The sequence below is a fragment of the Papio anubis genome, chromosome 20 (genome assembly GCF_008728515.1).
Source record: "Papio anubis isolate 15944 chromosome 20, Panubis1.0, whole genome shotgun sequence".
NCBI classification, from domain to species: Eukaryota; Metazoa; Chordata; class Mammalia; order Primates; family Cercopithecidae; genus Papio; species Papio anubis.
Window position 1 is genome coordinate 45,346,612 of NC_044995.1, and position 12,818 is coordinate 45,359,429.

Below are 12,818 nucleotides of genomic sequence, written 5' to 3' on the forward strand. Positions count from 1 at the left end.
AGCATGTCTCACGATTGCTCTGACCATGGTGCGGTCAGCCCAGCCTGGAGCGTGCTCCCTCTGCCAGTAGGGCATCTGGGAGACTCACCCTTGTCTGGAGGGTTAATGATGAGGACTTCAGACAGCCCCTAGCCATGAGGAGCAACTGGGCCGTGCCCGGCTCCCTTCTTAGGTGGCTGGTGGGGTCAAGAGCATCCCTCCCGCCCACACCCATCACATACAGCTGTGACTTGGAGATGCTCACATCTGTCCCCACCGGTGTCTGAGCTTGGAACGAGGACCCCTCTCAGGGACCGGCCTTCTCACCATGAGAGGCTGCGGGCTTGTCCCACAGCACTGCGTCCGGACATTCTCAGAGGACTGCATCAGACATGACTTGAGCCACAAGAGCCGGTAATCACCTCATGGTCTTGTGGCCAGACCCTGTTTGGGGCCTGGGATGGCAGTGGTGTCTTCCAGCGCTATTATCTGGCACTTGGCATTCAGACAACGGACACTGGGCCAGGTGAAAATGAATGAATGGATGGATGAGGGTTGGGCCTCTCACCTCTATTGCCAGCCCCAGCCCTCAGGGGCCTTTTGTGGGTTTGGCTTGCCCTCAAGGGGAAGCTTTGCCTCAGGGTTGCTGAGGCTTTGAAAAGCCGCTGGGGCTTTGAACACAGGTCCCAGCCACAAAGCCAGAGGGGGTTATGTGAGCAGCGCTGATTGCCCCCAGGGCCCTCATGGAGGTGTCAGGGCTGGCTGGGGGTGATGGCCCAGCCTCTGGGTGACAGTGCATCCTGCCTCATAGACACACATGGGCAGGCAAGGCTGAGTGCCCGGTGTTCCCCATGGCTTGGCCCTGGCTGAAGACAGCACCATCTGCTGTGACCCTGAGGTGGTGGGGGGGGGCCGGTGCCGCCTCCCGGAAGTCCCGGGCCGTCTCAGTAGCCCTCTCAGCTGTGGGAGGGCCTGGTGGTGCCTGCTGGGCACCAAGCCTGCCCCCTTCTCTGCCTGGGCAGCAACCACAGCCCTGGGCAGGTGCTTGTCCCCTCTCTTCTACCCCAGGGTCAGGAATAGGTACTGGGTGACGTGCAGTTCCAGGCCAGGCATCTCCAGCCGAGGTGTTCTGGCTCCTGGGGCTGGGTGTGCAGCATGCTGGGCAGCGGAAAGGTGGCTCCATGGCCCGCTCCGCTCCTCTCTGCCCACCCAGCCTGGCCCCCAGCAGTGAGTGACTTGGCTCCTGGCTCCCGCCACCAGTGTTGTCAAACAGCTAGAATATTTTGTGGGGAGCTTCCTGCCACCTAGGACACTGCTGCTCAGAGTGGCTGGGTGGCCTTGAGGCTGGAGTTGCTGGCGGAGGCTTTGGGACTTCCTCCTGGCTGAAGAAGAGCGTGCCGCGTGCTGAGAGGCTTCTGAGCAATGCGGCTTAGCCCCCCGAGGTCTGTGCGGGAGTGAGACCCAGGCCCCAGCAGCACAGAGTCCCTGACAGCCTCTCCCCCAGGGGCTTCGCCGAAGCCCAGGCTGCTGTGATGAAGAAGCACATCGGCCTTCCAGACCACTGGCCCCCCGGCTTCCCCTTGGCGGTCTTGGGCCGCCCCTCCTGGAGGCTGTGTGTGGCTGTGCTACCAGAACCGGCCATCGGAGGAGTCTGCACCAGCTGGGGTCCGGCCCACGCCCACCCTCGTAGGGCAGCTCTTTGGGCCGAGTCCCCAGGCTGAGCTCCCACGTCCTCCAGCTGCTGCCTTGGGGTCTCCCTGGCCCTTGGGGATCTGGAGTCAGTCGGTACCGCCTACCCTCAGGCCAGTTGTGGACCCCGTCTGCTCCGCCCTCCCTCTAAGCCCTGGGCGTGCTCCGGTGGCCCTTCTGACCACACCACCTCAGGCCTCTTCTGGCTGAGACCATTTCTGGATTATTTTCCTCGCTGCCCCTTGGTTTTGGGTGGAAGGAAAGGGGGCACGTGTTGCCGACTGGCTTTCCTCTGTCCGGCACGGCGCCAGGACTCCTGGCCCAGGCAGGCTTAGGAGGCCTCTCGGGGCTCTGGACCCTCCCCGCTTCCATCCCTGCTGACCTTGCACAGCCTCCTTTGGTTGCCTGAACTGTGCCGCCCGCCCCACCCTTAGTGAGAAAGTGCGTGGGATATGGGACCGGGACCTTGGATACTTCCCCAGTCCACCTTCCTCCAGGTTGGTGCCCACCCCTCTGCCCCAGGGGTTCCATCCGGAGGTCAAGGGAGGACTAGCCTTGGTCCATGTGTAGGCAGCTGGCAGTGCTGGGAAAACTGAGGCACTGGGAAAAATGGGACGGCCTTGGTCTGAGTAGCAAGGCCTGCTGGTCAGAAGGCTGGGGTTCAATAGGCCATCTCTCAGTCGCCTCTTACTCACCCCTGGCCCCCAAGAACAGAAGTCTAGGCTGTGCATCACACAGCTCCAGGAAGGCCCAGCCAGGGGTCCTGGACGCTCTGGGGTATGTGTTCGGGACTCAGGTGGCCTGAGTGGGCAGTGACTGATGGGCACCACGGCGGGCTTGTGCTGGTGGGGAGGGGTGCTGGCAGGGGCTGGTTTGAGGGGCAGGAGGGGGCTGGGGTGGGCTGCAGTAAACCCTTGGGAAGAGAGCGCTTTTCCCTCTCAGGCAAGGGTGAGTCTGGACCTGCTGCATGGGGAGGCCTTGGGCCTTCGTGGGGCCCCTCATCCACATGCTAGGGGAGGGGCCGGGGGCCCCCAGGCACTCAAGGTCCTGAGTCCCACCGGCTCAGCACCTCAGCACTCCTTTCGCGGCTTCCCTTGCATGGCTGGCGGCTGCAGCGGCCCCTGCCAGAACCCATCAGACCAGCTGCGTCCTCTTGATGGAGGGAGGACCCTGGAGAGGACTGGTCTGAGGGGCTCAAGCCACCTAGTTCCACCAGATGGGCCCCCAAGGTGAGGGGGCTGCCCTGGGCCCGCTGCGTCCTCTGGCACACCCCTTGGGATGAGCCCATTGGCAGAAATGTGGGCCTGGAACAGTGGGCCCCTCCCCGTGCAGGTGTCTGCAGTGCCTGACTCCCGTCCACCCAGGAGCTGAACCTCCGCCCCATAACCGCCTGCCCCGCACTGCCACCCTCTGCCCTGGCATCGCACCCCTTGTGTCCTTGTTGTGGCTTTTACTGCCCCCTGGTGGCTGAGCCTGGAAGGACAGCTGCGGGAGGAGGAGGCAGGTCTGGCCAGGCTTGCCCATGGCTTCTGTCCCTTGTGCACACACGCTTCTCAGTGTCTCGGGCAGCTGGTGGTAGGAGCAGCACATGGGTGGGGAGACGGAGCTCTCTGCCACCCTTGAGCCCCAGGACAGCGCTGGGTCAGAACAAGAAGTGTCCACACCCAGCTTTCCTGTTCCAGACCCTTTTTGCGACACCAGTCAATGCCTGCCTTCTTGGACGAAGGCAAGGCCCACCCACCTGTGGGACTTCAGGCCCCTGCCCCAGCCTCCCTCCCAGTCCCCTGTGCACCTGCCTGGGTAGACAGGAGAGCCCACGTGGTCCGCAAGATCTGGCGCTACGGGAAAGCCAGACACCGCTCAGTGGGAAGAATCCAGGGGTGTCCTAGGGCTGGCGTGGGAGGCTGCAGGCATCACATGGCCTGGGCGCTGGCTCCCTAGTGCGTTCTCAGTGGCACACCTGGGTACCCTTGAGACCCTGGGGGTGTCTGGGGGAGACCCACTCAGCATAGCCACTGCCAGAGGGGCCCCCTTTGTCTCTGCTAAAAGGTGACAGCTCTCCCTCTCTCCCTCCCTTCCTGCCCCGCCATTGGGTGAAGTCTGCCCAGTCAAGCCCATCCAACTCCAGCTCCAGCTCAGACTCCAGCTCAGACTCGGACTTCGAGCCATCTCAGAACCACAGCCAAGGTGTGTACGGAGAGCAGCCAGGGGGCACGGATGGGGCCGGGCAGGGCCTGGAGCTCAGGCTGCATGCGCATTCCTCAGTGTCCGCTGCCTGCGCAGGCGGGGCCGCGCAGATCTGTACATGGAGAGTTTTGGTGGCTTGGGAGAGTCTATATTTAAAAGCAAAGCAGGAACAGGTAACCGGATCTACAGCCAGGCCTGGGGCATTGCTCCTTGTGGTGGCTGTTGGCATGTACCCTGTGCCTGGGGCCAGGCTGGTGGCCCTGCCCGTGGCCAGAACCCTCCCTGCGCTGCTGGGGACCATGGACAGACGGCATCACCTCCTCCGCCCATCCCACCCGCTCCCCAGGGTCACCGAGGCGCTGGCTGCCTGTGGACGGCCGGGGTCTCCTGCTGCCGGAGTGTTTGGCGTGCCCTCTCCCTCTCCAGGCAGGCCACCCTGAGTAGGGAAGGCTTTTTGGCGAAAGGACATAGGCCTGCTCCAGCCTGCCCCAGAGTGGGGAGGGCCGTGGAGACCAGGCAGCCTGCAGGACACAGCGGGAGAGCTGCCCTGAGCCCCGAGCCGCAGCCCAGACCCCAGCACCCACTCCCAGGCCAGAAGCGTTTCCACTCCTGTATTGGAACAGGAGCCTCCTTCCCCCTTGGCCTGGAATCCTTTGCCAGGGGGGCTGGGGGAGAGGAGTGTACGGGGTTGTGGAGGGAGTCTGGCCTGGAATTCAGCCGTGCAGTTGCCGAGGGGGCTGGGGGATGGGGCCCTTGAAGCCCACACTCGCTCCAAGTGTTCTTATCTGCCGGGAAGGGAGGGGGACCTACTGAAGCGGGATCATGTGACTAAGGTAATTGAGGGCTTTGTGTCCCTCTGTTGCCTTGGTAACAGGAATATAAACCAAGATGCCGTCTGTAGGGGACTGGAACCGTGTGCCTCTGGAGAAAGGGGAGGACGGTGGACTGGGAGCAGCAGAGGGGATTACCGAGGGGGTGGGCAGGCCGGCGTAGGGCGCAGGCAGAGAAATCTGTGGCCCCAGGCCCAGCTTCCAAGCCGGGCTGTGGCTCCGTCGCCCTCCCTGGGCTCTCGGCAGAGCTTCTGATCTCTGTGCCCTGAGCAGAGGAGGGGTTCTCCTCCGGCTGCGGCAATGGAGGGGCCCTGCGCGCCCACTGCCGGCCAGGCCCCTGAGGCCTGCGAGCAGGGCCAGGAAGGTAGGGAGGGATGGGGGAGCCAGGGGGTTCTTGGGGAAGGGGGTGGCTGCCGGTGTGGGGGCAGTTCTTGGAGATGGTCACAGGGACCCCCAGGTGGGCTGGCGTGTGCATTTGGGGGTCACCAGTGTCAAGAAGCTCTGTGTGGCCTCGTGGGCGAGGGACCCTGGAGGCTCAGCGGAGCCCTGCCCTTGTCTCCCCTCCCTCCCCGCCCCGCCTCCCCAGGACCCCTGCGCTCCATGGTGGAGGACCTGCAGTCTGAGGAGTCCGACGAGGATGACTCTTCGTCAGGCGAGGAGGCTGCCGGCAAGACCAACCCGGGGAGGGACTCCAGGTGACTGCCCGGCGGGAGCCAGTGGGCGGAGGCGGCCACCCGGGGCGCCTCTGGCTGGGTCTGCAGTGATTGTGAGGCTGGAGGTGGGGTTGGGACTGGAGGGTCCCCTGGGAGGGCCAAAGCGAGGATCCGTCCCCAGGTGGCCTCAGCCCAGCCTGGGCCTTGGGGTGGGTCTGGGGCTGTGTGTCCTCTCCTGGTCCCTGAGGCTGAGGGCCTCAAGGGCTGCCCCCATCTGGGGCCTTGGGTGTTGTCCCTTCTCGTGGTCGCTGGCAGGTGTAGGCTGTCCGGCAGGGAGGGGTGCAGGAGGGAGCCCTGGCTGGAGGTGGGGGGAGGGAGCAGGCCTGTTGCTCTGCTCTCGGGCCAGGAGACTCCCAGTCCTTTCCCACCTGCCTTACACTGGTGAGGATCCATGGGGAGCCCCGTCCTGGGACAGCCGACACCCAGTGTGGGAACAGCTTTGGCTGCCTGTGGCCTTTTCCCCGAGAGGCACAGGGGTGCCGAGCGCCTCCTTGGGATATGCAGGACCCTTGGTGTGACCCCACCTGGGAGAGCTCCGGCGCGCTCGGCCTCCAGCCCAGCGACAGCAGAGAACATGCGGGCATTGGCCCCGGGCACACAGGTTTCAGTGGGCAGGGGCCCAGGCTTTTCCAAAGCTGTAGCAGAGCCGGCAGTCAGTCCCTCCTCCTGTGAGGCTGAGGCCTTCAGGCCCCAGTGGCTTCTACTGAAGACAGGGCTGGTTACCAGCCTGCACCCAGCAAGGTGCATGGGAGCCTCACAGGCGCCTGCAGCTGTCTGTTGTTCACTGAAGCCACCTTCCCGCAGGCTGGGCGGCAGGGCCTGGTTGGTCCTCCATGTGCAGCCAGAGGCACATGGTGGGATTCCCGCCCACCGCAGACAGAGCAGGAGCAGTGGCTCACTGCAGGGGAGCTGCTGGTGGGAGGTCCAGGCCCACGACTCTGACAGGGACTTAGCCTCTAGACACGAGGAGGGCTGTGGCGTCCCCAGGACAGGACCTGGAAGCAGGCTTCCGCCTCGTTCAGTGACATTCAGGGTAGATTCTGCTTACGCCAAGAGCCATGAGCGCAGAGAGGCTGACATAGGGTCTGGTTCTAAAGGGGCCGGCAGGCACGGCACAGGGACCGAGCCTCACGCGCGGTGTCTTTTGATTCCTCCTGGAATGTTTGTGTGTTTGTGTGGGCCCTGGGTGAGGGCTTGCCGGCCTTGTCCCCGCGTTGTTGGGGCAGGGAGCGCACAGGCCGCACCATCGGAGCTTCCGCACACCCTGGTCTGCTGCCTGGGAAGCCCAGTCTGCAGCAGTTCCCAGCCGTCATCCCAGTCACCTGTGGGATGCGCGGCAGAGGCCGGCGGGAGCGCAGGCAGGGGCGTCGCCTGGGCAACGTGAGCCAGACCTGGAGCCGCCAGAGTCGGGAGGCAGCTGCAGAGAGTGGCCCCAGCCTGAGGCCACTGAGGGGCAAGTTTAAGAGATGGACGGAGCCTGCGCCGGGGCAGGAGCAGGCCAGGAACGGGGGCAATGACTGTGCTGCCCAGCGGGGAGTCCAGTGTGCTCGAGGCGCTTCTTTCACCTTGTTCGCCGGGAGGCCTGGGGTTTGCTGTGTTCTAAATGTGTTATGAAGTGATAGTTGTCAGGGGCCCCTCTCACTGCATCAAGCCCAAAATATCCCTGGCAGAGCGGGACCCCAGGCACGCACAGTGAGAGAAAAATGGGCCCAGGCTGTGTGTGTGGTCATGGCGGCCTCCTTTCACAGATGGCGAAACTGAGGCAGAGCTTCCCAGGGTAGGGGAGGTTGAGAGCTTGGGCCTCTCCCCACCACCAGATACTCGTGTTTAGGACCACACCCTCTAGGGTCAGGGGGCCGATGTAGCTGATGGAGGCCTGCCGTCCAGAGCACACCAGGGTCAGGTGGCCGCGGGAGCATCAGAGGGGCGGGCGGCCGCGGGAGCATCAGCTGGTCAGGCGGCCGCGGGAGCATCAGAGGGGCAGGCGGCCGCGGGAGCATCAGAGGGGCGGGCCGCCGCGGGAGCATCAGAGGGGCAGGCGGCCATGGAAGCCCCAGGGCAGTGCTGGGAGAAGCCCGGGGTTTTTCAGCAGGCAGCTCCTCCTCCCCTTGTTAAAGCCACAGAACCAAGTCAGAGGACCACAGCCCAGCAAGCCCCATTTGGCTGGGGGACTTTGTGCCCCGGGTATCCCGGGCCGGCTCGGGCAGCCCCCAAAGGGCCTCTGGGTGGCCTGGTTTTCTTGGGGTTCTTTCCTTTTGGTGGCCACACACACAGTATTTTTTTTTTAAGTTGAGGTTCCTGCCCAGAGCTGAATGGAGCTGTCGGGAGTGTGTGGGCTCAGGCGCCAACTCTGTGCGGGGACAGGGGCTTGAGCCTGGGGGCGGGGGGGGGGTGGTGGGGGCGGCAGGGGCCTGATGCACCTCTGTGTGTCGGTTCAGGTTGAGCTTCAGCGACAGCGAGAGTGACAACAGCGCTGACTCCTCCCTGCCCAGCCGCGAGCCCCCACCCCCCCAGAAGCCACCCCCACCCAACAGCAAGGTGAGCCCGGAGCCCACAGGCAGGCAGGGGGTGCACAGGAGGCCGGGCTTAGCCCTGGGCCTGGCTGTCCTAGGAGGGTTTGCGGGGCCTTCGGGGCTGGGGCTGGTGTGGGCCGCAGCTCAGCGGAGACCTGGCTTCCCTGCAGGTGTCAGGCCGGAGGAGCCCTGAGTCCTGCAGCAAGCCCGAGAAGATCCTCAAGAAGGGCACCTACGACAAGGTGGGGGTGCTCAGGAGGGGCGGGTGGTGGGAGTTGCAGCCAGTGGAGGACCCCAGAACCCCCGAACACCCCACAGTCAGACTGTTCCTTGGCGGGAGCAGAGACAGTCCTTCCTCCCCTCCTGGCACGGCCTTGGAGCTAAGGGACTGCCCCTGCAGCCTTGGGCCTTCCTTGGGGTGAATGTGGCTACCTCTGTCCTGTGCTGGGATGGACTGGGTCATGGGTGGGGCTGGGCATGGGAGCAGGAAGGGCCCAGGGCCCCCTACACGCTGCTGAGACCCGCCCCGCTCTCCAGGCCTACACGGACGAGCTGGTGGAGCTACACCGGAGGCTGATGGCGCTGCGGGAGCGCAACGTGCTGCAGCAGGTATCGCCCCCCCCGAGGGTCCTGCCTGGCTGAGGTCTGGGTGCCCGTGAGGAGTGTGGGCTGCAGGGGTCCCTAGTGCTGTCCCAGGAGCCCCATACCTCTCTTGGGGAATAGGGCAACCCCACCCTTGGCCTCCTGCCCCTGAAGCCACCTGCCACCACCTTACAGATTGTGAATCTGATCGAGGAGACCGGCCACTTCAACGTCACCAACACCACCTTCGACTTCGACCTCTTCTCCCTGGACGAGACCACCGTGCGCAAACTGCAGAGCTATCTGGAGGCCGTGGCCACATGACCCTGGGCCGCGTGCCGGGCCCCCACCACCGGGGTCCTGGGAGGCTGCAGCCGGGCCCCGCCTGCCCTCCTCTCCCGTCTCGCCTGCCCGCAGCACTGCCTTAGCGACAGCCCTGTCCTCGCCCGCACGGCCCGCTGCACTTTCCTCGGCGGCTCCCTGCCCACTCTCCCTGCTCCATCGCCAGGAGCCCTGGGGCCAGGCTGGGCCACCCGCGAGCCGCCCCTCGGGCTCCCCTCAGAGAGCGGCTGGTGTTGAAGGCAGCTCTGGGCAGAGACAGGGCCGGGGGGCCCCTCGCCCAGCCTTGGGACCAGGCCCCACTCCTCGGCAGGCTGTGCGGCAGGGCGTGGCTGCCCCAGCCTTTCTGAGCAGCGGACCGAAGGCTGGGGAGCGTCTCCAGCCTCCTGAATGGTTCAGAACACACCCTCTGCCCACCCTGGGCCTCAGAAGGCCCTGCCTGTGTGTCTGCGTCGTCCTCCGTGTAGACCTAGCGCCGGCTCCTCCCCGGCTCACGCTGCGCTGGGGTCCGTGCTGTATAGTTCTCTCTATTATATATGTGTGTGCACTGTCTGGTTAAGAGCAGTGTCCATGTGCGTTTCTGTGGCAGCAGTGCACGTGGGGTGGGTGGGGGGTGCGTACGGTGGGGCTTGTAGGTTAAGATGTCTGCGCGGTGGTGTTGTGGGGCTGGAGGCCGAGCCAGGCACGGCAGCCGGCCCTCTCCAGACGCATGGAGGAATTCTCCCTTTGCCGTTCCAAGGATGCCGCCGCCTCCTGCCGGGGCTCCCGGGGGGCCAGCCAACACTACAAAGGGCAGTGAGTCCTCAGGGCGCCGGGGAGCCCCCACTCCGCTCTCGGGCTCTGCTCAGACTAGCGCCAGCAGTCTCCGGGGACAGACTCGCATCGGCCGCCCCGGGGCTCGGCCTCCTCCCATAGGCTCCTCTTCCTCTCTTTCATTCATCAAGTCTTCAAACTTTGAAAAAAAAATATGAGCTTTTGCCAAATAAGACGGGATAGTTTATGGAGTTTTCTGAGGCGCATTGGACTCCGGGCAGCCCCTTGAGCGTGGGCTCGGCCGTCGGCAGGCCCGCTGGGTTGGCCGGGCTGGCCCTCCCAGGCTGCCTTTCTCTCTGGTCGTGGCCTGGCCCGCCCCGGCCTCCACCGCCACAATTCATGCTGGTGCCGTGCCTGCAGCCCCACTCCTGGTATGCCTGAGATTCTCCACGGGCCAAGCCGGTCCTCCTTCCCGGCCCACTCTTCCAGGACCAGGACGCTCCTGTGGAGCCAGCCCACCTTGGCTGAGGGTCCCAGGGGCTGGAGGCCTACCTGGTTAGCCTCCGTTTCCCAGACCTTGACTCGAGGCGCCTCCAGTCCTCCCAAGCCCCTGACTTTCAAGTCCTTTCAAGTCCTTGTGCCCTGACCAAGTTATGAGGAAAAGAGGGCTGAGGGCCTGGAGGTGGACTCGCGCCCTCTCGAACCCACCTAGATGTCTCCTCCTCCCCAGCCTATGAGCTCAGACTTGGGGGGCTCCATCTGTCCCTCCCTGAGGTCCCCAATCTTGTCTCTGCTCTGATTCTGTCAGCAGACCTGAACACTCCTTGGTGGGGACCCCTGCCTCCAAGGCTGCCCCCAACCAGCTGTCCTGGGGAAACTCCCCAGAACTCTCGGGGAAGGGCCCGAGAACCTTCCGAGGAAGCCTCCGGGACTCCTCGCCACCTGCTCTGTTTCTCTCCCGGCCCCACTGCCTTCAGGTATCAGGAAGAGGGCAGGCCCCTGTGCCCCCTCTCCCCTTCCCAGGTCGGCCAACAATACTCCACCGTGGGGCGCTTCCTTTCTTCTCTGGAAACTAAGACATTGGACTGAAGGAACTGGCCTGAGGGGGGCTGACCGGGGGCCTGTGCTGCTGGGTGCTCTATGCACAGAGGCCGCTGGGGGTCACGGACAGGAATCTCAGCCCAGGATGCTGGCCTTTCTCCTTCACGAGAGTCCCCCCCAGGATCCACACAGCGACTCGAGCAGCCTTCCGCTCAGCCAGAGGAGGGCCGGGCTCCCCCGCCTGCTCTCAGCGGTGGCGTCTGGCCCTTCCTGCGGTTTCCAAGGCCTCCGGAAGCACCAACCCAGTTCTCAGTTACCTCCTCTGGCCGGAAGGCCTCACGTTGTCCTCCAGAGCTGCTCTGGGCCCAGGGCTGGCTCCGTGACCACCCGATGGACGTGCCGGGCAGCATGGGCTCCAAAAGCAGCATCCCCAGCTGCTCTCCCACCCCACCCCAGCTGCCCGGCAGCTGGGCCCACGAGGGCTCTGGGGACACTTCCATAGGAAGGGGCCCGGCACTTTGTGATTGCCACGTGTTTCGTGTTAAGCCGCCTGCCCCCAGTGCAAATCTCTGTGTTTTGCTCTCTCCTGAACAAAAATGTAAACCGACGCCGGAAAGCAAATGGTATCGAATACCTTTCTTGCCCATAAGGGTTTTTACAAAGAATGTGTCTCACTAGGAACTAGGACACTCATCGGCCCGAGACCAACTCCTGGATAAAAGGAATAAGGAGAATCGTGTTTGTAATGAGTTACAGGATTGTTTCTTTCCTGGATTTTAAACTTTTGTTAAATTGTGAAATTATGGAGGAGTTTTATAGAAAAAAAAAGTGAAATAAAGTCAGATGGGAAAGCAGACCCATGCATCTGCCGCGTTCCTCGTGTCGAGTCAGTGGTCAGGCGTGCGAGGTAGCCTGGGGCCCCCTGCCCCGACTGCCTGTCCCGGTGCTCCCAGATCAGTGACCAAGAAGGGGAAGGAGGGTTGGGACCAAGCCTGGTGGGGGCGGGGAGTGTGAACAAGGCTGGAGGCAACGCCACCAGCAATTCAAGGGGGCAGAGAATTTGGCTCGCATCCTGCTTCTGATGCTGTGCTCTCTACTTGGAAGCAGGCAGCAAGGTTTGGGTTGAGAAGAAAACTTGGTTTCATAAGGTGTATGGGTGAATGGACGGATGGTTTGATGGATGAGTGGATGATTGGTTGGGTGGACCACGGATGAACAGATGGGTGGGTGGGTGGAAGAAAGGATGGAAGGATGGATGGATTGATGGGTGGATGGAAGGAAGGAAGGAAGGAGAAAAGAAAGGAAGGAAAGAAGGAGAGAGGAAAGGAAGGAGGGAGGGAAGGAAGGAACGGCAGATGGGTGGATGGATAGAAGGATGGATGGAAGGATGAATGGATGGATGGATCAATGGGTGGATTAATGGGTGGATGGAAGGAAAGAAGGATGGATGCGTGGATGGATGGATGGATGGATGAAAGAAAAAGGTAGGCAGACATTTTTTCCCAGGAGCCAGCGTGCCATCTCCCAGTTTCCCTATGGTGGGTTTTTCTCTGGCCTCAGTGTGGCAGAGCTCAGTGAACCTCCAGGAGACAAAGCTGTCACTGGCCACATTTGAGCAGATCTGTCCTCTGTGCTCCAGCTCCAGCTCCACCCAGAGGAGCAGGAGTTCCATTCCTGAGCGGCCCACATTGCAGAGTCACTGCGGCAGCCACTGACTGAGATCACCTTTGTCAGCAGGCAGCAGCTGGGGACTCAGCCGGGCTGAGCTTAGCACTGGTGACTCTGGAGCATGTCTTCTCCTTTCTACTCTGGAACCAAAAAATCCATTCCCAGCATCAGAGTGTGGCTTTCCCTGCCCTGTGCCTTACCAGAGAAAGGTTCTTTTGAGCCTTCGGGGTATGGTTTTGGGTCTGAGCTCCTAAAGTAGAAATATGGAGTGAAAGAGGGTCTATGGTGGTTCCTTCAGGGTTCCCAGACGCTCCAAGATGCAGTGGAAGGACTACGGATGTGTAAAAATGTGGTAGGGCTTTCTGGCCAGGCACGGTGGCTCATACCTCTAATCCCAGCACTTTGGGAGGCCAAGGCGGGCGGATCATTTGAGTCCGGGAGTCCAAGACCAGCCTGGGCAACATGGCGAAATCCTGTCTCTACTAAAATTACAAAAGTTAGCCTGACGTGGTGCATACCTGTAG

At 63.0% G+C, this 12,818-nt stretch overlaps 1 protein-coding gene and 1 pseudogene across 3 annotated transcripts in view; both read left to right on the top strand.

Moving 5' to 3' along the window:
• The window catches only part of MLLT1 (MLLT1 super elongation complex subunit), a 75,001-nt gene extending 63,521 nt beyond the window's left edge, over positions 1 to 11,480 (top strand). For both annotated transcript variants that reach the window (XM_003914748.5, XM_009193290.3), the window contains 6 exons: positions 3,768 to 3,855; positions 5,272 to 5,380; positions 7,837 to 7,936; positions 8,082 to 8,153; positions 8,449 to 8,520; positions 8,689 to 11,480. In XM_003914748.5, the coding sequence (XP_003914797.1) occupies positions 3,768 to 3,855; positions 5,272 to 5,380; positions 7,837 to 7,936; positions 8,082 to 8,153; positions 8,449 to 8,520; positions 8,689 to 8,817 (570 nt within the window). In that variant the 3' untranslated portion in view covers positions 8,818 to 11,480. The remainder of the gene's footprint in view (positions 1 to 3,767; positions 3,856 to 5,271; positions 5,381 to 7,836; positions 7,937 to 8,081; positions 8,154 to 8,448; positions 8,521 to 8,688) is intronic.
• Positions 9,443 to 11,482, top strand: LOC108583230 (annotated as a pseudogene). Its single transcript, XR_001897593.2, has one exon. The product of XR_001897593.2 is annotated as an uncharacterized LOC108583230 (transcript).
• The last annotated feature ends 1,336 nt before the right edge of the window (positions 11,483 to 12,818 follow it).